This window comes from Bombina bombina, chromosome 6, assembly GCF_027579735.1.
Source record: "Bombina bombina isolate aBomBom1 chromosome 6, aBomBom1.pri, whole genome shotgun sequence".
Lineage (NCBI taxonomy): Eukaryota > Metazoa > Chordata > Amphibia > Anura > Bombinatoridae > Bombina > Bombina bombina.
In genome coordinates this window covers 1,100,984,065-1,101,008,555 of record NC_069504.1, presented here as the reverse complement: position 1 = coordinate 1,101,008,555, position 24,491 = coordinate 1,100,984,065, and the positions used below count along the sequence as shown (strand labels likewise).

The following is a 24,491-nucleotide window of genomic DNA, read 5'->3' as shown; positions in this document are numbered from 1 at the left end:
AAATGTTTTATTGTAGCTCTACGCGTTTCAACGCTTAAGCGTCTTTTTCAAGAGACGCGTAGAGCTACAATAAAACATTTTTTATCTCACTACTTGGCAATCATTTTTTTGGATAAGTAAGTTACTACTTGTTTCTTCAATTTAAAGTTTCATTTTACTGATTGCACCCACTTGCAAATGGATGATTAACCCCTTAATACCAAAAACTGAATAACAAATGACAAAAACGTTTTTTAAACAGTCACAACAACTGCCACAGCTCTACTGTGGCTTTTCACCTCCCTCAATACGACTTTTGAAGCCTTTTGAGCCCTTCAGAGAAGTCCTGGATCATGCAGGAAGAAGCTGGATGTCTGTGTCTGTAATTTTTGCTGCGCTAAAATAGGCCCCTCCCACTCATATTACAACAGTGGAAAACCTCCAGGAACTGTTTCTAGGCAAAATTCAAGCCAGTGGAAAAAACTAGGCCCCAATAAGTTTTATCACCAAACATATATAAAAAACGATTAAACATGCCAGCAAAAGTTTTAAAATACACTTTTGTAAGAGTATGTATCTCTATTAATAAGCCTGATACCAGTCGCTATCACTGCATTTAAGGCTTTACTTACATTACTTCGGTATCAGCAGCATTTTCTAGCAAATTCCATCCCTAGAAAAATATTTTAACTGCACATACCTTATTGCAGGAAAACCTGCATGCTATTCCCCCTCTGAAGTTACCTCACTCCTCAGAATATGTGAGAACAGCAGCAAAGGATCTTAGTTACTTCTGCTAAGATCATAGAAAACGCAGGCAGATTCTTCTTCTAAATACTGCCTGAGATAAACAGTACACTCCGGTACCATTTAAAAATAAACTTTTGATTGAAGAAATAAACTAAGTATAAAACACCACAGTCCTCTTACGACCTCCATCTTTGTTGAGAGTTGCAAGAGAATGACTGGATATGGCAGTGAGGGGAGGAGCTATATAGCAGCTCTGCTGTGGGTGATCCTCTTGCAACTTCCTGTTGGGAAGGAGAATATCCCACAAGTAATGGATGATCCGTGGACTGGATACACTTAACAAGAGAAACTACATTTATTTCACAATAATTTATAATCAATCACAACCACAAAATATTCTACTGAAAAGGCCTAATAAGCAGCAGCTATAAAGTAAAATGCCAGAATAGTGTTCCTATGAATAAAAGCTCACACACAAAGGAGTTCTAGCAGACTGATTTAATAGTGTGTTAACTTGTAATTAAAGCTGAGACAAACATACCAGACAGCATTCAGAGAAGGATTTTTTTGGAGGTCGTGCAGGAGGGGGGACCCCCTGATCCCACTCCCAGAATGCCATAGAGTTCTGTCGGATCACAATCTCCTCTGATGGCTTTTGTAGCGTAGACAGTGGGAACAGAATGGAAAAGAAAAGAAAGGCAGAGCAGCCATGCATATGATCACAAGGTGAGAAAAAAACTGAAATAAAGTAAAGTAAATACAGAGGAGCAAAACAAATGACAGCAAATGGTAAAGGTTATACAGAATGGAGGAAGGAGAGGATGCTGGGACAGACAATCCAGAGGTCACTATTTAAAGGGACATAAAACCCAAACATTTTCTTCCATGATTCAGATAGAACAGGCAATTGTAAACAATGTTCCAATTTAATTCTATATCAAATTTGCTTTTTTTTTTCTTTGGTATCCTTTGTTGAAGGAGCAACAATGCAATACAGGAAACAAGCTAAACATATCAGGTAAGCCACTGACAAGAGGCATATATGTGCAGCCACCAATCAGCTAGCTCCCAGTAATGCTTTTCAACAAAGCATAGCAAGAGAACAAAGCAAATTTGATAATAGAACTAAATTGGAAAGTTGCTTAAAATTGCATGCTCTGTCAGAATCACAAAAAAAAAAAATTTGTGTTTCATATCCCTTTAAGGAATTCTGCCTTTGAGTGGTATAAATCCTTAAATATATGGACTGGTTTGTAAATCACGGCATACACATTATGTTGTTTCCCAGTTGCTAAAATAACCTCTCTTAATGCAGCAAAGTGCTCTCCTTTCGTTATAACTGAAGATGTCTCTAAGGCTGTTGGACCGAAGGAAATACCCACTTAAAGGTTTTCAGGGATAAAAACTTTCATGATTCAGAAAGAGCATACAATTAGCTCATTAGCAGCAATACATTACTGGGAGCAAAACGGCTGATTGGCTGTACATATATGCCCCTTTGTCATTGGCTCATCTGATGTGTTCACCTAGTTCTTAGTAGTGCACTGCTGCTTCTTCAAAAAAGGATACCAAGAGACTGAAGCAAATTTTATTAAAGAAGTAAATTAGAACCTTTTTGTAATTGAATGCACTATCTGAATCATGAACGAAAATGTTGGGATTACATATATCTATGTATGCTCTGTCTTAATCATGACAGTTTTTAATTTTGAATTTACTGCCCCTTTAAAAGTCAGGCTCCTGATCATAATTTTGTTCCTATTTGTCTAAAGATGTAAATTTAATGTAGTGATATGGTAAATGCTCATATAAACAAACCAATCATATTAGTGCAAAATCAGACATTCTCTGTTGCTTACTCCAAAATAATTCAGACTAAAATATACCCCTCTATTGGGTTTATACGCTCTCTACTTCACTACAACTGAATAAAAAGTATCTGCTCTTTTTGTTTACCCAGCCCCTTTCAATGAGTGTCCCAGATTACCTCATCAAGAGTGCTAAACTGGGAGTTTCTAAGTAAGTTTGTAAAAGGTTTTATACTGGATTTTTAGATCAGTATCTGTGCATATTCTTCTTTATAGCAGTGTCTATTACATGCAGTTATGTGAAAATTGGTGTATATTCTCCCTTTAACACATTTTTTATATTTACACCTTTTGAGCCACCAGCTCCTATTGAGCATGTGTAAGAATTCACAGAATATACTTATATGCCTCTTATTGGCTGATGGCTGTCACATGATGCAGTGGGAGTGGAAATTTGTCCAAAAAAAAAAAAAATCTACTACTCATTTGAAGTTCAGACTAAGTGCTTTGCATTGTATTGTTATCATGCATTTGTTGATAATGCAAAAACACTGCATTTACTGGTCAAAATAAACTCAGGATTCAGATAGAACATGCCGTTTTAAAGGGACAGTCAACCCCAGATTTTTTGTCGTTTAAAAAGATAGACAATCCCTTTATTACCAATTCCCAGTTTTGCATAACCAACACTGTTATATTAATATAATTGTTAGCTCTGTGATTAATTTGTATCTAAGCATTGTATGACTTCCCCTGATCACATGACATTTTATTATCTATTGACTTGCATTTTAGTCAATTAGTGCAGTGTCTGCCACAATCCACGGGCGTGATCACAAGGTTATCTATATGGCTCACATGAACTAGCTCTCCCGTTATGAAAAGCAAATAAAAAAGCATGTGATAAGGGGCAGCCGTCAAGGGCTTAGAAATGATCATATGAGCCTTCCTAGGTTTAGCTTTTAACTAAGAATACCAAGAGAACAAAGCAAAATTGGTGATAAAAGTAAATTTGAAAGTTTAAAATTACATGCCCTATTTAAAATCTGAAAGTTTTTTTGGACTTGACTGCCCCTTTAAGACACTTTCCAATTTACTTCCATTATCAAATTATGCAGAGTCTATTTATATTCACATTTTCTGGGGAACAAGATTCTACTGAGCAAGTGCACAAGCTCACAGAGTATACGTATACTAGCCTGTGATTGGCTGATGTCTGTCACATGATACAAGAGTGGGAAAATGGAAGAAAAAATAAATTTGTCAGAAAAAAATCTACTGCTTATTTGAAATTCAGAGTAGGTGTTAAATCATTGTGTTTTTATTATGCAATTCTACTGCATTGAGTGCATTAACAAAAGCAGGACACTTCTGGTTTCATTCCTGCAGTTACAACAACCAACCACCAGATGTCTTCAACACAATAATTCTATGATAGACAGCACACTATTATAACATCAAGTGTGTGCTGGCGAAGTTAGGGCAGAAGGAAAGATGGAGGTGGATGTGTCTACCTGTTAGAAGGTAAACACTAGCATCTTCATGGACTGTGTTTAAGATTCCCTGATCTGGTTCATATTAGGCTTGTGCATTCAAACCTTTCGGCACAAAACAAATGACAAATATGGCTGCTGCAAACACACTATATGATCTGTGCAAATCCACATCTTAGTGTGTTGTACTTTAACAAGGAGAAATCCGGCTCAGAAAAACATAATTTATGTAAGAACTTACCTGATAAATTCATTTCTTTCATATTGGCAAGAGTCCATGAGCTAGTGACGTATGGGATATACAATCCTACCAGGAGGGGCAAAGTTTCCCAAACCTCAAAATGCCTATAAATACACCCCTCACCACACCCACAATTCAGTTTAAAGAATAGCCAAGTAGTGGGGTGATAAAGAAAGGAGTAAAAAGCATCAACAAAGGAATTTGGAAATAATTGTGCTTTATACAAAAAAAATCATAACCACCATAAAAAGGGTGGGCCTCATGAACTCTTGCCAATATGAAGAAATGAAATTTATCAGGTAAGTTCTTACATAAATTATTACATAAGAGTCCATGAGCTAGTGACGTATGGGATAGCACTACCCAAGATGTGGAACTCCATGCAAGAGTCACTAGAGAGGGAGGGATAAAAATAAAAACAGCAATTTTCCGCTTAAAAATAAAAACAGCAATTTTCCGCTTAAAAAATTAATCCACAACCCAAAAAATAAGTTTATTCTCATAAATAAAAGGAAAAAACTTAAATCAAAAGCAGAAGAATCAAACTGAAACAGCTGCCCGAAGAACTTTTCTACCAAAAACTGCTTCTGAAGAAGCAAACACATCAAAACGGTAGAATTTAGTAACTGTATGCAAAGAAGACCAAGTTGCTGCTTTGCAAATCTGATCAACTGAAGCTTCATTCTTAAAAGCCCACAAAGTAGAGACTGATCTAGTAGAATGAGCTGTAATTCTCTGAGGCGGGGATGGACCCGACTCCAAATAAGCTTGATGAGTCAAAAACTTTAACCACAAAGCCAAGGAAACGGCAGACGCCTTCTGACCTTTCCTAGAACCAGAAAAGATAAGACTAGAAGTCTTCCTGAAATATTTAGTAGCTTTAATATAATATTTCAAAGCTCTTACTACATCCAAAGAATGTAAGGATCTCTCCAAAGAATTCTTAGGATTAGGACACAAGGAAGGAACAACAATTTCTCCATTAATGTTGTTAGAATTCACAACCTTAGGTAAGAATTTAAATGAAGTCTGCAAAACCGCCTTATCCTGATGAAAAATCAGAAAAGGAGATTCACAAGAGAGAGCGGATAATTTAGAAACTCATCTAGCAGAAGAGATGGCCAAAAGAAACTACACTTTCCAAGAAAGTAGTTTAATGTCCAAAGAATGCATAGGCTCAAACGGAGGAGCCTGTAAAGCCTTCAAAACTAAATTAAGACTCCAGGGAGGAGAGATTGATTTAATGACCGGCTTGATACGAACCAAAGCCTGCACAAAACAATGAATATCAGGAAGTTTAGCAATCTTTCTGTGAAATAAAACAGAAAGAGCAGAGATTTGTCCTTTCAAGGAACTTGCAGACAAACCTTTATCCAAACCATCCTGAAGAAACTGTAAAATTCTAGTAATTCTAAAAGAATGCCAGGAGAATTTATGAGAAGAACACCATGAAATGTAAGTCTTCCAAACTCGATAATAAATCTTTCTAGAAACAGATTTACGTGCCTGTAACATAGTATTATTCACTGAGTCAGAGAAACCTCTATGACTAAGCGTTCAATCTCCATACCTTCAAATTTAATGATTTGAGATCCTGATGGAAAAACGGACCTTGAGATAGAAGGTCTGGCCTTAGTGGAAGTGGCCAAGGTTGGCAACTGGACATTCGGACAAGATCCACATACCAAAACCTGTGAGGCCATGCTGGAGCTACCAGCAGCACAAACGATTGCTCCATGATGATCTTGGAGATCACTCTTGGAAGAAGAACTAGAGGCGGGAAAATATAAGCAGGTTGATAACACCAAGGAAGTGTCAATGCATCTACCGCTTCCGCCTGAGGATCCCTGGACCTGGACAGGTACCTGGGAAGTTTTTTGTTTAGATGAGATGCCATCAGATCTATTTCTGGAAGCCCCCACATCTGAACAATTTGAGAAAACACATCTGGGTGGAGAGACCATTCTCCCGGATGTAAAGTCTGATGACTGAGGTAATCCGCTTCCCAATTCTCTATACCTGGGATATGAACCGTAGAAATTAGACAGGAGCTGGATTCCGCCCAAACAAGTATCCGAGATACTTCTTTCATAGCTTGAGAACTGTGAGTCCCACCCTGATGATTGACATATCCCACAGTTGTGACATTGTCTGTCTGAAAACAAATGAACGGTTCTCTCTTCAACAGAGGCCAAAATTGAAGAGCCCTGAGAATCGCACGGAGTTCCAAAATATTGGATTGGTAATCTCGCCTCTTGGGATCACAGTCCAGGTTGGACGGACGAAAGAGGCCCCTAAATTTATAAGATGGTGATGTAACCACCAAGTCAGAGAAAGTCGAACATTGGGATTTAAGGATATTAATTGTGATATCCTTGTATAATACCTGTACCATTGGTTCAGCATACAAAGCTGGAGAGGTCTCATATGAAAACGAGCAAAGGGGATCGCGTCCGATGCTGCAGTCATGAGACCTAAAACTTCCATGCACATAGCTACTGAAGGGAATGACAGAGACTGAAGGTTCCGACAGGCTGCAACCAATTTCAAACGTCTCTTGTCTGTTAGAGACAAAGTCATGGACACTGAATTTATCTGGAAACCTAAAAAGGTTACCCTTGTCTGAGGAATCGAATAACTTTTTGGTAAATTGAAGAAACAACACTAGTTGATTCGTGTGAAATTCTGCAGAACATAAAGACTGAGCGAGTACCAAGATATCGTCCAAATAAGGAAACACCGCAATACCCCGCTCTCTGATTACAGAGAGAAGGGCACTGAGAACCTTTGAAACTATTCTTGGAGCTGTCGCTAGGCCAAAAGGAAGAGCAACAAATTGGTAATGCTTGTCTAGAAAAGAGAATCTCAGGAACTGATAATGATCTGGATGAATCGGAATATGAAGATATGTATCCTGTAAGTCTATTGTGGACATATAATGCCCTTGCTGAACAAAAGGCAGAATAGTCCTTATAGTCACCATTTTGAAAGTTGGTACTCTTACATATCGATTCAAAATCTTTAGATACAAAACTGGTCTTAATGAATTCTCTTTCTTTGGAACAATGAATAGATTTGAATAAAACCCCAGACCCTGTTCCTGAAACGGAACTGGCATGATTACCCCTGATAACTCCAGGTCTGAAACACACTTCAGAAAAGCCTGAGCCTTTACTGGGTTTACCAGAATGCGTGACAGAAAAAAATCTTCTCATAGGCAGTCTTACGCTGAATCCTATTCTGTACCCGAGAGACAATACTCTGAATCCAATGATTTTGGACCGAATAGATCCAAACATCTTTGAAAATTTTTTATCTGCCCCCTACCAGCTGAGCTGGAATGAGGGCCGCACCTTCATGCGGACTTGGGGGCTGGTTTTGATCTCTTAAATGGCTTGGATTTATTCCAATTTGAAGAAGGTTTCCAATTGGAAGCAGATTCCTTGGGGGAAGGATTAGGTTTCTATTCCTTATTTTGATTAAAGGAACGAAAATGGTTAAAAGCTTTAGATTTACCCTTAGTTTTTTTTTATCCTGAGGCAAAAAAACTCCCTTCCCCCCAGTGACAGTTGAAATTATTGAATCCAACTGAGAACCAAATAATTTATTACCTTGGAAAGAAAGAGATAGCAATCTGGATTTAGAAGTCATATCAGCATTCCAAGATTTGAGCTCTTCTAGCTAAAATAGCTAAAGACATAGATTTAACATCAATTTTGATAATATCAAAAATGGCATCACAAATTAAATTATTAGCATGTTGAATCAACTTAACAATGCTAGACAAATCATGATCTGATACTTGTTGTGCTAAAGTATCCAACCAAAAAGTTGAAGCAGCTGCAACATCAGCCGAAGAAATTGTAGGCCGAAGAAGATGACCTTAATATAAATAGGCTTTCCTTAGATAAGATTCAAGTTTCCTATCTAAAGGATCTTTAAAAGAAGTACTATCTTCCGTAGGAATAGTAGTACGTTTAGCAAGAGTAGAGATAGCCCCATCAACTTCGGGGATCTTTTCCCAAAACTCCAATCTAACTTCTGGCAAAGGATACCATTTTTTAAACCTTGAAGAAGGAATAAAAGTAGTACCAGGCTTATTCCATTCCTTAGAAATCATATCAGAAATGGCATCAGGAACTGGAAAAACCTCAGGAATAACCACAGGAGGTTTATAAACAAAATTTAAACGTTAACTAGTTTTAATATCAAGAGGACTAGTTTCCTCAATATCCAATGTAATCAACACTTCTTTTAACAAAGAACGAATATACGTCAATTTAAATAAATAAGAAAATTTATCAGTGTCAATATCTGAGGCAGGATCTTCTGAATCAGATAGATCCTCATCAGAAAAGGATAATTCAGTATGTTGCTGGTCATTTGAAATTTCATCAACCTTATGAGAAGTTTTAAAAGACCTTTTACGTTTATTAGAAGGCGGAATAGAAGACAAAGCCTTCTGAATAGAATCAGAAATAAATTATTTTAAATGTACAGGTATATCTTGTGCATTAGATGAGGGAACAGCAACAGGTAATGAACTACTACTGATGGATACATTATCTGCATGCATGTAAAAGTTTATCATGACTATTACAAACCACAGCTGGAGGTATAATCTCCACAAGTTTACATCTTGCAAATGTAAGAGAAAAAAACAACATATAGAAGCAAAATTATCAATTTACTTATATGGCAGTTTCAGGAATAAGAAAAAATGCAAACAGAATAGCCCTCTGACATAGAAAGAGGCAAGAGGCAAATAGGAATGGGGTCTAAAATAATGAAAATATTTGGCGCCAAGTATGACACACAACAAACAGAAAAATATTTTTTGTCGCCAAAAACGTCCAGAAACGACACTCGCGTCATAGATGACACAACCTTGTGAAAGGACCCGGCGTCAACTAAGACGCTGGAAATGACGAATTTGCGTCAATGAACAAGAATGACGCAATAAACTTTAGCATTTTGCGCCCTCGCAAGCCTAATTCTGCCCACGATTTAGAAAAATGACAGTCAATTGAAAAAAGACTACGCCCCAGGTAAGAAATAAATTTCTAAAAAATGCATTTCCCAGATATGAAACAGACAGTCTGCAAAAGGAAATATACTGAAACCTGAATCATGGCATCATACATATCATACATATATTTAAAACTTTATATAAATACATAAAGTGCCAAACCATAGCTGAGAGTGTCTTAAGTAATGAAAACATACTTACCAAAAGACACCCATCCACATATAGCAGATAGCCAAACCAGTACTGAAACGGTTATCAGTAGAGGTAATGGAATATGAGAGTATATCGTCGATCTGAAAAGGGAGGTAGGAGATGAATCTCTACGACCGATAACAGAAAACCTATGAAATAGATCCCCCATGAGGAAAACCATTGCATTCAATAGGTGATACTCCCTTCACAACCCTCTGACATTCACTGTACTCTGAGAGGAATTGGGCTTCAAAATGCTGAGAAGCGCATATCAACGTAGAAATCTTAGCACAAACTTACTTCACCACCTCCATAGGAGGCAAAGTTTGTAAAACTGAATTGTGGGTGAGGTGAGGGGTGTATTTATAGGCATTTTGAGGTTTGGGAAACTTTGCCCCTCCTGGTAGGATTGTATATCCCATACGTCACTAGCTCATGGACTCTTGCCAATTACATGAAAGAAATTGCTGATATTGGCTGGCGTCCGCCATTCGTTTAGTGCCAAAACTTAAGAATGCACATGCCTAGTTCACATAAACCAACTATGTTCTGAACCAGGATGTCTTTACAAGTTTTGTTTATGGTCTTATAATGCCCCCCCATCTGCAAAATAGCACAAAACAAAGTTGCCCTCTATATATTATTTCAAGACATGTGCATTTAAAATAAATTTTAAATCAACTCAGGACAGTAATCGGCACCAGAAGTGGCAAGGACACACCTACTGAACATAGGAGACAGCAACCAGCACCAGAAGGAGCAAGAACACGCCTCCTGGACACAGGACAGCAACCGGCACCAGAAGGGGCAAGGACACGCCTCCTGGACACAGGACAGCAACCGACACCAGAAGGGGCAAGGACACGCCTCCTGGACACAGGACAGCAACCGGCACCAGAAGGGGCAAGGACACACCTCCTGGACACAGGACAGCAACCGGCACCAGAAGGGGCAAGGACACACCTCCTGGACACAGGACAGCAACCGGTACCAGAAGGGGCAAGGACACGCCTCCTGGACACAGGGCAGCAACCGGCACCAAAAGAGGCAAGGACACGCCTCCTGGACACAGGGCAGCAACCGGCACCAGAAGGGGCAAGGACACGCCTCCTGGACACAGGACAGCAAGGGGCACCAGAAGGGGCAAGGACATGCCTCCTGGACACAGGACAGCAACCGGCACCAGAAGGGGCAAGGACACGCCTCCTGGACACAGGACAGCAACCGGCACCAGAAGGGGCAAGGACACGTCTCCTGGACACAGGACAGCAACCGGCACCAGAAGGGCCAAGGACATGCCTCCTGGACATAGGACAGTAATTAGCACCAGAAGGGGCAAGGAAACACCTCCTGGACACAGGACAGTAATTGGCACCAGAAGGGGCAAGGACACGCCTTCTGGACACAGGACAGTAATTGGCATCAGAAGGAGCAAGGACACGCCTCCTGGACACAGGACAGCAACCGGCACCAGAAGGGGCAAGGACACGCCTCCTGGACACAGGACAGCAACCGACACCAGAAGGGGCAAGGACACGCCTCCTGGACACAGGACAGCAACCGGCACCAGAAGGGGCAAGGACACACCTCCTGGACACAGGACAGCAACCGGCACCAGAAGGGGCAAGGACACACCTCCTGGACACAGGACAGCAACCGGCACCAGAAGGGGCAAGGACACGCCTCCTGGACACAGGGCAGCAACCGGCACCAAAAGAGGCAAGGACACGCCTCCTGGACACAGGGCAGCAACCGGCACCAGAAGGGGCAAGGACACGCCTCCTGGACACAGGACAGCAAGGGGCACCAGAAGGGGCAAGGACATGCCTCCTGGACACAGGACAGCAACCGGCACCAGAAGGGGCAAGGACACGCCTCCTGGACACAGGACAGCAACCGGCACCAGAAGGGGCAAGGACACGTCTCCTGGACACAGGACAGCAACCGGCACCAGAAGGGGCAAGGACACGCCTCCTGGACACAGGACAGCAACCGGCACCAGAAGGGGCAAGGACACGCCTCCTGGACACAGGACAGCAACCGGCACCAGAAGGGGCAAGGACACGCCTCCTGGACACAGGACAGCAACCGGCACCAGAAGGGGCAAGGACACGTCTCCTGGACACAGGACAGCAACCGGCACCAGAAGGAGCAAGGACACGCCTACTGGACACAGGACAGTAATTGGCACCAGAAGGGGCAAGGACACGCCTCCTGAACACAGGACAGTAACGGTCACCAGATTAGACTATTCTAAAACTTTTGTGCCATTTCTGGCCCAATTTAGATTAAACTTTCAATAAATGAGTAAGTGTTTTCACATCCTTTTCAAGATTCATTTCAGTATTCAAGGGGTATGAAACAATGCCCCTTTAAAAAACAAAAACAAAAAACAGTGAACAACTTATTTTCTTGAAAAATTAGTCATTACAAATTATCAATTTAGCCACGGTCTATAGTGGCATAAGGGAGCTGACATGCTGAGAATTTAAAGGGGCAGTCTAGTTCAGAATAAACTTTCATGATTCAGATAGAGAATGTAATTTTAAACAATTTATTTTTATTAACAGTTTTGCTTTGCTCTGTTGGTATTCTTAGTTGAAAGCTAAACCTAGGGTGTTCATATGCTAATTTGTAAGCCCTTGAAGCCCACCTCTTCTCTCTGGGCATTGACAGTTTTTCACCACTAGAGGGTGTTAGTTCACGTGTATCATATAGATATAACACTGTACTCGCGCACCTTATTACCTTATATCTTCTATAACCCACTGGGAGTGTCATTTCTTCTGCTGGCTGTGTTAACACAGCTTGCTTTTAGAATAGGTGGGGATACCACAGGCTAAATAAACTAATTCAAATGCCAATATAAGGGTAATGGAAATACTTGTAAATAATCTAATACATTCCAGCAGGTAAAGTGGATCATTGGGAACAAATTAAAGGGGAGAACATTTTTGAGTAAACTGTCCCTTTAAGTTGCATTCTGCCTTCTTCCAAGCATGGGCAAGATGCTGACTTCCTGTTACTGTTCAGTGAATGCTGAAGAAAGCCAGCCCAAGTTGCTCTATTAGAGTTGACATAAAAACTATGTATGCCTTCCTGAAGCGACCCCAACACTGTTGTGGGGCTAAGACAGGAAGTAATGGACACTGTACAAATGAAGTTAAAAAAATAATGAACGTTAAAATCTTTTTTAAAGGGTGAATGATACAAATGGCAATTATTTATATTAAAGGGACAGGAAACCCCAACATTTTATGTCATGATTTGGATAAAACATACCATTTTAAACAACTTTCCAATTTCCTTTATTATCAAATTTGCTTTGTTCTCTTGTTATCCTTTGCTGAAAGAACAGCATTGCCATACCGGCAGCAAGATGAACACATCTAGTCAGCCAATCACAAAAGATAAGTGTGTGCAGGCACCAATTAGCAGCAGCTCCCACTAGTGTATGATATCTGTGCACATTCTTTTTCAACAAGGGATACCAAGAGAACCAAGCACATTTGAAAATAGAAGTGAATTTGAAAGTGTCTTAAAATCACATGCTCTATCGGAATCATGCAAGTCAAATTTTGACTTTACTATCCCTTTAAGTATAACTCGCTGTTTAGTGCTTTATGTTTTACAATAATGAAACCCTTCCAATATTACCAGTAGCTTGTTTAAACATTTGTAAGATCCGTTTGATGGATTCTTTGTTGTTTTTCGGATCCGTTGGGCCTCACTGTAAATTATTGTATCAATATATAACATTTGTGTACTCACTTTACCGGTTTTATGTCACTGTACATCCTAAACTAAATTTGGTAAGAGGAGGTTATTTATGAAAACAACATAATGTGGTTATTGACAAGTACTGGTAGAAAACAACAATTATGACAGCAAAATAAAACAAAAAAGCATAAAGAAAATCAAGAAATAATTAGAAAGTACAGAACATAAAAGCATTATGAAGAAAGTGAATAATGAAAGTATCCAGACAAAACCAAATAAAAATCAAGCTGGAAAACTTTAGGGCTACATTAAAGTGTGCTGTAGAATTAGCTACCCCATAATGTGTTTCCAGTGGCTTGTTATACCAACTAGAGTATAATATGTATGAGAAATGCGTCTTCTGGTTTATTTTTGTTTATGAAACAGCAGTGTTGTATTTCTGGTTGTTAAAGCCACAACTCCTTAAAATGGACTGAGCTCGCAGGGAGAGCAGACCGCCTTATTTTGTCTCTTTACACAGGCTTCCTTATCTTCTTTGTATGTATACACAAAAGCCAATACATGGAAATAACACTTGAAAATGAACATTTAAGTGCCTATCTTTCCCACTCCCACTGGGAGAGTGAATTTTTCAGGTGCTTCTTTGCTTAACCAATACCGCAAAACTGAAAATGTAAGTATAGGTAGGGAAACTATAATGACAAACTAAAAGGAGCTATTTGTAAACACTTTAAAGGGATAGTCAAGTCAAAATTAAAAACTTTTGTGATTCAGATAGAGCAGAAATTTAATTTACTCGTACCATCAATTTTTCTTTGTTCTCTTGGTATCTTTATTTGAAAAGGCTGGAATGTAAGCTTAGAAGCCGGCCCATTTTTGGTTCAGAACCCTGGGTAGCACTTGCTGATTGGTGGCTACATTTAGATACCAAACAGCAAGCGCTATCCAGGTGCTGACGCATTACATTAGCTTACATTATTGCTTTTTCAAATAAAGAAACCAAGAGAACGAAGAAAAATTGATAATAGGAGGATAATTTTGACTAGACTATCCCTTTAAAACACTCCAGCTATTAAAACAAATCAATGTGAACACATTTAAAGGGAAGAGTTTTACTGTACCATGATAATTGTGTTTAATAAATATGTTGAACAGAAATGTAATACAATACTTCCCTTGGTTTTAGACTAAATCCTATTGTCTGCGTCACGTTCTTGTCTGTTCCCCTTAAAATACATTACAGAGTTGTACACAGAAGCTGTATAAATACGCAGAAACATTAATCTCTCGGTAACTATTTGCAATCAAGCAACAGACGTCAGACTGTGCTAAAGCTCAAAGATGACCTTAACAGCATCCCGAAAAAAGCAAATCTCTTTGTTCTTTACAGGCGCACACAATATACAGGCCAAGCAGCGAACACAATGTTACAGTCAATACAAAAAGCGCTCTGTATTTTTTATAAACAAAATCCGAATAGTCATAACCAATAATTTAATGTAACATTAAAGCGTTACTATATTTCCTCAATGCTTGGAAGAGACGTTGGTTGCACGGTGACACCGGGCAGCCATATACCTTAGAAACAAATTCTCTTTATGTTGCATTATTATCATTATCATCATCATCTATTTGTATAGCGCCGACAAATTCTGTAGTTGCTTTACTGTCCAAACTTTTTGTAAACATTTAGCATAATTAGCAAACGTTGCATTGGGTACCATAGTTACAACCTTAAAGGGACACTGAATCTAAATTTTTTCTTTCGTGATTCAGATAGAGCAGGCAATTTTAAGCAACTTTCTAATGTACTCCTATTATCAATTTTTCTTGGTTCACTTGCTATCTTTATTCGAAAAAGAAGGCATCTAAGCTTTTTTTATTCAGCACACTGGACAGCACTTTTTTATTGGTGGACGAATTTATCCACCAATCAGCAACAACAACCCAGGTTATTCACCAAAAATGGGCCGGCATCTAAACTTACATTCTTGCATTTCAAATAAAGATACCAAGAGAATGAAGAAAATTTGATAATAGGAGTAAATTAGAAAGTTGCTTAAAATGTCATGCTCTATATGAATCACCAAAGAAAAAATTTGGGTTTAGTGTCCCTTTAAATACACTAACCAGGATGTATTGTCATGTGAATGTCTTAAAGGTATATGAAATCCAAAACATTTCTTTTGTGATTGAGACAGAGCACACATTAAAAAAAAAAGTTTCCAGTTTACTTATTTGATTAATTTTCCTTTGTTCCCATGGTATTCTGTGTTGAAGAGATACCTAGGTAGTGTCTAGAGCATTATATGGCAGAAAATAGTGCTGCCACCTAATGCTCTTGCAAATGGATGATAACATTCTTGCAAAACTGCTGCCATATAGTGAGCCTGAGCTTTTCTCCCAGCTTTTCAACAAAAGATACCTAGAAAACTGAGAAAATGTGATAACAGAAGTAAATTAGAAAGTTGTTTAAAATTGTATGCTCTATCTGAATCATTAAAGACAAATTTTGGATTTTATGTTTATTTAACCAAAGTGATCAAAGAACAAAAGAGCAAAATACCAAATATCACAAATATAAAGCTTGTATTTCTGGACCGTAAATAATAATATCCATTTTCCATTTGAATATCACACAGGATTAAAAAGAGCCTTTGTGTAATGAAGCACAGGGGAAAAATATACTACAGTGTGTGCTGAAATGATTTGAAACTATAAAAGTGCAAGCCAAGAAAGTGTTTACGTATTCGGCATTTAGTTCATAAAAACCCAGCACAAAGCAATGCATGCCACTGCCCGCTCTCTGAGTTGGCAAATTAGTTGAATGAGGGTGCACGAGGCATGCAAAGCATGTGCATATGCAGCTGAAACAATCATAACATTTAAGAGAATTTAAAAAAAAAAAAAAAACGTATTTAAAGTGATGGTAAATTTTATCGGTTTCCATCAGGTCTGGAATCTAAGCAATATTTTACAGGGACTTCAGTTGATTATTTCTAATAAAGAGGCGCTATAACTTTTTAATCTAACTGCTCCATTCTAAAACCCTGCACTCTTGACCTGATTATAACCCTTTGGCTGCTAGACCATATCCCACCTGGGTGCTAAGCTGGATTTGAGCTTTTTTTTTTTTTTTTTTACTTTTATACTTTTTCCAGATCTTGAAGGTTAGGCGATTACCTTTCCAACGGTGGGTCTTGGGGGTCTGTAGCTGCTTAGATGCCTGAGATACAGGCTTCTAAGCAGCATGCCCCCATTTCCCTATATAAAGTCGCGCAGTGATGTCATCACATCATTGCGAGTGACGTGACCACGTGAATCGCAAAGCCTCTATTCAGGCCAGATCGCCAGGGTGGGAGTAGGCGGGAGCCCCCAGATTGCCCTCAAGGTGGGTGAGTGCTAGCGACGGCTCTGAGCCGTCGTTTGCACTCAAAGGGTTAAAACATGTAAAGTTTACAATCACTTTAAGTATATAGGAAAATGCTTCAAAACTGAAATGCATATTTTCATTTTAACCTTTAATCCTTTTTAAGAGGGCATAAATTGAATACATTAAAATGATCACCATTTTATTTACTATTTGGTGTTCAACATAAACGGACAATGCCCCTCATAACATACCTCTCTCAAATCATTGTCTAATCCGATGTGCTCTGAATGCTGCCGCTGGCGGTCTTTTCTCCGCTGGGCCGTTGCGCTTCGACTGACCCATCTACTGTTGGCACAAGACAGAGATTAACTGAAAGGATCAGTGATTTTTGCAGAACAATTTACAGAATAGTTTTTGCCTCATTGCAATCAATCCTTAAAGGGACATGAAACCCAAATGTTTTTCTTTCATGATTCAGATAGAGAATACAATTTTAAACAACTTTCAATTTTACTTCTATTTAATTTGCTTCCTTCTCTTGTTATCCTTTGCTGAAAGGTTTATCTAAATAGACTCAGGAGCAGCAAAGAACCTAGGTTCTCGCTGCCGATTGGTGGCTGCGTGTGTATATATATATATATATATATATATATATATATATACATACACACACACACACACACACACACATACACACACACACACACACCAATTGTCATTGGCTCACCCAAGTTAGCAGTTAGAAACCAGTAGTGCATTGCTGCTCCTTTAACAAATTATACCAAGAGAATTAAACAAATTGGATAATAGAAGTAAATTAGAAAGTTGTTTAAAATTGTATTCTCTATCTGAATCATGAAAGAAAATGTTTGGGTTTCATGTCCCTTTTAAGAATTAACAACCAATGTCATAAATGTCTGCTGGAACCTTAGGATAAAATTCTGCAGCAAATGTATTGTTATAAAGAGACATTAATCAATGTAACTATAGTGGCACATTTATATCGGCCCCTAACTTGCCTCATCAGAAGAGATAGAATAAGAGGCTTTAGAATCTTGGAGAACCTATGTTATAACATGGCAGTGGACATTTCTTTAAGTGGTATATCACCATACAATTATTTCTTCAACATTTAAACTAATATAATTCACTATTTAAGTCTATGGAGATTTTTAGAGATACAGGATTAGATCAGTTTTTCTACAGGATTGCGACCGACCCTTAGGGGTTTAATAACTACAAAGGAGATACAAATACATAGTTAAATTCCCCCTTCAGGAGGGCAGAGTAACTTGTATCTGCATTAATACTTTTTAGAAATCAATGACATTAGCTCCCATTTTAACGTCCCTAACTGGTCTCAGCAGGGGGTATTTGGTAAAGGATTTTGAATCTAGGTTGAGGTAAAACTACAGGGCCACATGGCAGTGCCCATTACATTAAAAACAAATGTTACATTTATTTTTTTCCCAGTATTTAAAAAAAATGAATCTGCATATTCTCAAACTAATTTAAACATCACTATATTTAGCATTAATGTTCCTTAAAGTAAACATTGTGATTAGTTCTCTATTAAAGTCTAAGAAAGTTTGGCCCTTTTAGAGTGCCCAAGGAAATGCGTCAGATTGTTGGTTACGTTGTATGCTCCTTAGTGTGCTGTAACACTTTTTAATGTTTTTACTTAATAAAGTTTTTGACTTTTTCTTTTTTAGTTCTGCTAAGCGCTTTATAATCCGCCCCTTACTTATTATTGGTTGGTCCGGTCAACAGCACATCAGACTGCAGTTTTGGAAAGAAGCCCTGCTCATATTTCCCTTGTCCAATTTTCATATCAAGTAAATGTGGATGAATAGCAGTGTGATCAACTTTTGTAAGACGCTGCTCTACTGATTGAGCTGCAAAAAAATATAAAGTAAAAATAAATTAAAAAAATGATTAATCTGTGAAAAAGGGGGAAAAAAGGTTCCATAACTCACCACCGTTTTCTAAGGACATTTACCTTATTGGTGCCAGAAACAAATTAAAATAATATATCACCATTTAAGTGATGGTAACGTTTCCCCTTTATAAAATCAGATCTGGAATGTTAGTGATATTTTAGAATGAGTTTAATTCATCAGTTGTAATGAAAATGTTCTATAACTTACTTTAAAATAAAGATATGAAATTTAAATTCCCCAGACTCCGCCTCCCACTTCAAAAGTAAATTTTTCTGTGAGCAAAAGGTTTGAATTGTTGTCCAATCAGTGCTGTAGCTACAACAAAAGTGCCATATGGGGAGAGCGCTGATTGAAGAAAAATTCCAACCGTTAGCTCACAGAAAAATGTAATTTTGAAGTGGGCGGCAGAGTGCGTTGAATTGGAATTTTATATCTATTTTAAAAAGTAAGTTATAGGGCAACTTCATTACAACTGATGAATTAAACTCCACCTAAAATAGATCTGTTTTTATAAACGGGAGAGTTTACCATCACTTATAGACATAACAAATTGTAGGATATTGAAATCCAATAACTGTACCGAAGTGAAACATCTGTTACCACAGAACAACAAGTAGCAAGTGAAAGGGATAGGATTATATACAAACTAAAGTAAAATGCACATTTGTGAGCATGCAGTACACACAACACATACAGATTAGCTTTCACACTGTAAAAAATACAAAATATTAAATTCTGCGGCTTGTGCTATCTGCTAAATTGTAGTTAAAATAAATACAGACCTGGGAACTTGCAGGACTTGACAGTGACATTCTCAGGTTTATATACAAATTCCCCCTATTTTCCAGAGAACATTTCTGGGATAGAGCAGTAACGCAGTGCTTTGGTGTCATGTGACTACTGAGTGGCATTATGATAACTGTCATTGTGTTAGTGTTTTATATAAAAGGCCCGTACAGTGAAAGAAATACAAGCTCATAGAGCAGTGTGGTAGCATAGTTTCATATAGATCATCAGTGATGTCACATGTCATGTGACCAATAACGTCAATGGCGACACATGATGTATTAGAGTGATGATATTAAAGGGATGTAAAACCAAAAGTTTGTGTTTCATGATTCAGAAAGAACATACGATTGTCAACAACTTTACAATTTACTACTATCATCAAACTTTGTTTTCTTGTGATCTTCTGTTGAAAAGCAGGAAGGTAAATTCAGGAGCGTGCACGTCTCTGCAGCACTATATGGCAGCAGTTTTGCAACAATGTTAGCAAGAGCACTAGATGGCAGCACTATTGCCTGACGTAGTGCTCAAGACACGTGCACACTACCTATCTAAATATCTCTTCAACAAAGAATAACATGAGGACAAAACAAATTTTACTCTATCTGAATCACGGAAGAAACATTTTGTTTTTCACATCCCTTTAATTAACAGTCACTGAAGGTGTCATCAAAATACATGATGGGCATAAAGTTTAAATGATGACATGTAACTGTCAATTTATGTGAGTAAATCGTCTAACAGAGAAACGAGCAATGGTTTCCCGAATCAGAAATGAAGAAACCACCTTTGTTTTTGGGGAACAGCTCTAGTGACAAATAAAAAGTCTAATATAGAAAACAGGTGAATATACTTATACATGAGTAACAATCAGCTCCCAGTTCCACTAACAACACCTTCCTTTAGGACTGGGGTTTCTTAAGGGGGGCCAAATTGTCCATTGACAAAAATTATATATAACATAATTTATGTAAGAACTTACCTGATAAATTCATTTCTTTCATGTAATTAGCAAGAGTCCATGAGCTAGTGACGTATGGGATATACATTCCTACCAGGATGGGCAAAGTTTCCCAAACCTCAAAATGCCTACAAATACACCCCTCACCACACCCAAAAATCAGTTTAACGAATAGCCAAGAAGTGGGGTGATAAGAAAAAAGTGGAATAATTGTGCTTTATACAAAAAAATCATAACCACCACAAAAAAGGGTGGGCCTCATGGACTCTTGCTAATATGAAAGAAATGAATTTATCAGGTAAGTTCTTACATAAATTATGTTTTCTTTCATGTAATTAGCAAGAGTCCATGAGCTAGTGACGTATGGGATAATGACTACCCAAGATGTGGATCTTTCCACGCATGAGTCACTAGAGAGGGAGGGATAAAATAAAGACAGCCAATTCCGCTGAAAAATAATCCACACCCAAAATAAAGTTTAAATTATAAGCAGAAGATTCAAACTGAAACAGCTGCCTGAAGTACTTTTCTACCAAAAACAGCTTCAGAAGAAGAAAACACATCAAAATGGTAGAATTTAGTAAAAGTATGCAAAGAAGACCAAGTTGCTGCTTTGCAAATCTGATCAACCGAAGCCTCATTCCTAAACGCCCAGGAAGTAGAAACTGACCTAGTAGAATGAGCTGTAATCCTTTGAGGCAGAGTTTTACCCGACTCGACATAAGCATGATGAATTAAAGATTTCAACCAAGATGCCAAAGAAATGGCAGAGGCCTTCTGACCTTTCCTAGAACCGTAAAAGATAACAAATAGACTAGAAGTCTTTCAGAAATTCTTAGTAGCTTCAACATAATATTTCAAAGCTCTAACAACATCCAAAGAATGCAATGATCTCTCCTTAGAATTCTTAGGATTAGGACAGAATGAAGGAACCACAATTTCTCTACTAATGTTGTTAGAATTCACAACCTTAGGAAAAATTTAAAAGAAGTTCGCAACAACGCCTTATCCTGATGAAAAATCAGAAAAGGAGACTCACAAGAAAGAGCAGATAATTCAGAAACTCGTCTGGCAGAAGAGATAGCCAAAATGAACAAAACTTTCCAAGAAAGTAATTTGATGTCCAACGATTGCATAGGTTCAAACGGAGGAGCTTGAAGAGCCCCCAGAACCAAATTCAAACTCCAAGGAGGAGAAATTGACTTAATGACAGGTTTTATAGGAACCAAAGCTTGTACAAAACAATGAATATCAGGAAGATTAGCAATCTTTCTGTGAAAAAGAACAGAAAGAGCAGAGATTTGTCCTTTCAAGGAACTTGTAGACAAACCTTTATCCAAACCATCCTGAAGAAATTGTAAAATTCTCGGAATTCTAAAAGAATGCCAGGAAAAATGATGAGAAAGACACCAAGAAATATAAGTCTTCCAGACTCTATAATATATCTCTCTAGATACAGATTTACGAGCCTGTAACATAGTATTAATCACAGAGTCAGAGAAACCTCTTTGACTAAGAATCAAGCGTTCAATCTCCATACCTTTAAATTTAAGGATTTGAGATCCTGATGGAAAAAAGGACCTTGCGACAAAAGGTCTGGTCTTAACGGAAGAGTCCACGGTTGGCAAGAGGCCATCCGGATAAGATCCGCATACCAAAACCTGTGAGGCCATGCTGGAGCTACCAGCAGAACAAACGAGCATTCCTTCAGAATCTTGGAGATTACTCTTGGAAGAAGAACTAGAGGCGGAAAGATATAGGCAGGATGATACTTCCAAGGAAGTGACAATGCATCCACTGCTTCCGCTTGAGGATCCCTGGATCTGGACAGATACCTGGGAAGTTTCTTGTTTAGATGAGAGGCCATCAGATCTATTTCTGAAAGTCCCCACATTTGAACAATCTGAAGAAATACCTCTGGGTGAAGAGACCATTCGCCCGGATGTAACGTTTGGCGGCTGAGATAATCCGCTTCCCAATTGTCTATACCTGGGATATGAACCGCAGAAACTAGACAGGAGCTGGATTCCGCCCATACCAGAATTCGAGATACTTCCTTCATAGCCAGAGGACTGTGAGTCCCTCCTTGATGATTGATGTATGCCACAGTTGTGACATTGTCTGTTTGAAAACAAATGAACGATTCTCTCTTTAGAAGAGGCCATGACTGAAGAGCTCTGAAAATTGCACGGAGTTCCAAAATATTGATCGGTAATCTCACCTCCTGAGATTCCCAAACCCCTTGTGCTGTCAGAGACCCCCAAACAGCTCCCCAACCTGTCAGACTTGCATCTGTTGAAATTACAGTCCAGGTCGGAAGAACAAAAGAAGCCCCCTGAACTAAACGATGGTGATCTGTCCACCACATCAGAGAGTGTCGTACAATCGGTGTTAAAGATATTAATTGAGATATCTTTGTGTAATCCCTGCACCACTGGTTCAGCATACAGAGCTGAAGAGGTCGCATGTGAAAACGAGCAAAGGGGATCGCGTCCGATGCTGCAGTCATAAGACCTAGAATTTCCATGCATAAAGCTACCGAAGGGAATGATTGTGACTGAAGGTTTCGACAAGCTGATATCAACTTTAGACGTCTCTTGTCTGTCAAAGATAGAGTCATGGACACTGAATCTATCTGAAAACCTAAAAAGGTTACTCTTGTCTGAGGAATCAATGAACTTTTTGGTAAATTGATCCTCCAACCATGATCTTGAAGAAACAACACAAGTCGATTCGTATGAGATTCTGCTAAATGTGAAGACTGAGCAAGTACCAAGATATCGTCCAAATAAGGAAATACCACAATACCCTGTTCTCTGATTACGGACAGAAGGGCACCGAGAACCTTTGTAAAAATTCTTGGGGCTGTAGCTAGGCCAAACGGTAGAGCCACAAACTGGTAATGCTTGTCTAGGAAAGAGAATCTCAGAAACTGATAGTGATCTGGATGAATCTGAATATGCAGATATGCATCCTGTAAATCTATTGTGGACATATAATGCCCTTGCTGAACAAAAGGCAGGATAGTCCTTATAGTTACCATTTTGAATGTTGGTATCCTTACATAACGATTCAATATTTTTAGATCCAGAACTGGTCTGAAGGAATTCTCCTTCTTTGGTACAATGAAGAGATTTGAATAAAACCCCAAGCCCCTGTTCCAGAACTGGAACTGGTATAATTACTCCAGCCAACTCTAGATCTGAAACACATTTCAGAAATTCTTGAGCCTTCGCTAGGTTTACTGGGACACGGGAAAGAAAAAATCTCTTTGCAGGAGGCCTTATCTTGAAGCCAATTCTGTACCCTTTTGAAACGATGTTCTGAATCCAGAGATTATGAACAGAATTTAACCAAATTTCTTTGAAAAAACGTAATCTGCCCCCTACCAGCTGAGCTGGAATGAGGGCCGCACCTTCATGTGGACTTGGGAGCTGGCTTTGGTTTTCTAAAAGGCTTGGATTTATTCCAGACTGGAGATGGTTTCCAAACTGATATCGCTCCTGAGGATGAAGGATCAGGCTTTTGTTCCTTGTTGTGACGAAAGGAACGAAAACGATTATAAGACCTAAATTTACCTTTAGATTTTTTATCCTGTGGTAAAAAAGTTCCTTTCCCTCCAGTAACAGTTGAGATAATAGAATCCAACTGAGAACCAAATAATTTATTACCCTGGAAAGAAAGGGAAAGCAGAGTAGACTTAGAAGACATATCAGCATTCCAAGTTTTAAGCCATAAAGCTCTTCTAGCTAAAATAGCTAGAGACATATACCTGACATCAACTCTAATGATATCAAAGATGGCATCACAAATAAAATTATTAGCATGTTGTAGAAGAATAATAATGCTATGAGAATTATGATCTGTTACTAAAGATCATAAAGATATAGCAGGTCTAAGAAGATTACCTGAACACAAGTAAGCTTTTCTTAGAAAGGATTCAATTTTCCTATCTAAAGGATCCTTAAAGGAAGTACCATCTGCCGTAGGAATAGTAGTATGCTTAGCAGGAGTAGAGATAGCCCCATCAACCTTAGGGATTTTGTCCCAAAATTCTAATCTGTCAGATGGCACAGGATATAATTGCTTAAAACGTTTAGAAGGAGTAAAAGAATTACCCAAATTATTCCATTCCCTGGAAATTACTTCAGAAATAGCACCAGGGACAGGAAAAACTTCTGGAATAACTACAGGAGATTTAAAAACCTTATCTAAACGT

The 24,491-nt window shown here is 38.5% G+C and overlaps 1 protein-coding gene across 3 annotated transcripts in view; it reads right to left on the bottom strand.

The window, feature by feature from the left end:
• DENND5B (DENN domain containing 5B) overlaps positions 1 to 24,491 on the bottom strand; it is a 254,424-nt gene that overhangs the window by 126,212 nt on the left and 103,721 nt on the right. For 2 of the 3 annotated variants that reach the window (XM_053719026.1, XM_053719027.1), the window contains 2 exons: positions 18,330 to 18,480; positions 16,837 to 16,930 (listed from right to left, as the gene is read on the bottom strand). In XM_053719026.1, coding sequence (XP_053575001.1) covers positions 16,837 to 16,930; positions 18,330 to 18,480 — 245 coding nt within the window. Of the gene's footprint in view, positions 1 to 1,270; positions 1,382 to 16,836; positions 16,931 to 18,329; positions 18,481 to 24,491 lie in introns of all 3 variants that reach the window. The other variant, XM_053719025.1, reaches the window with a different exon arrangement.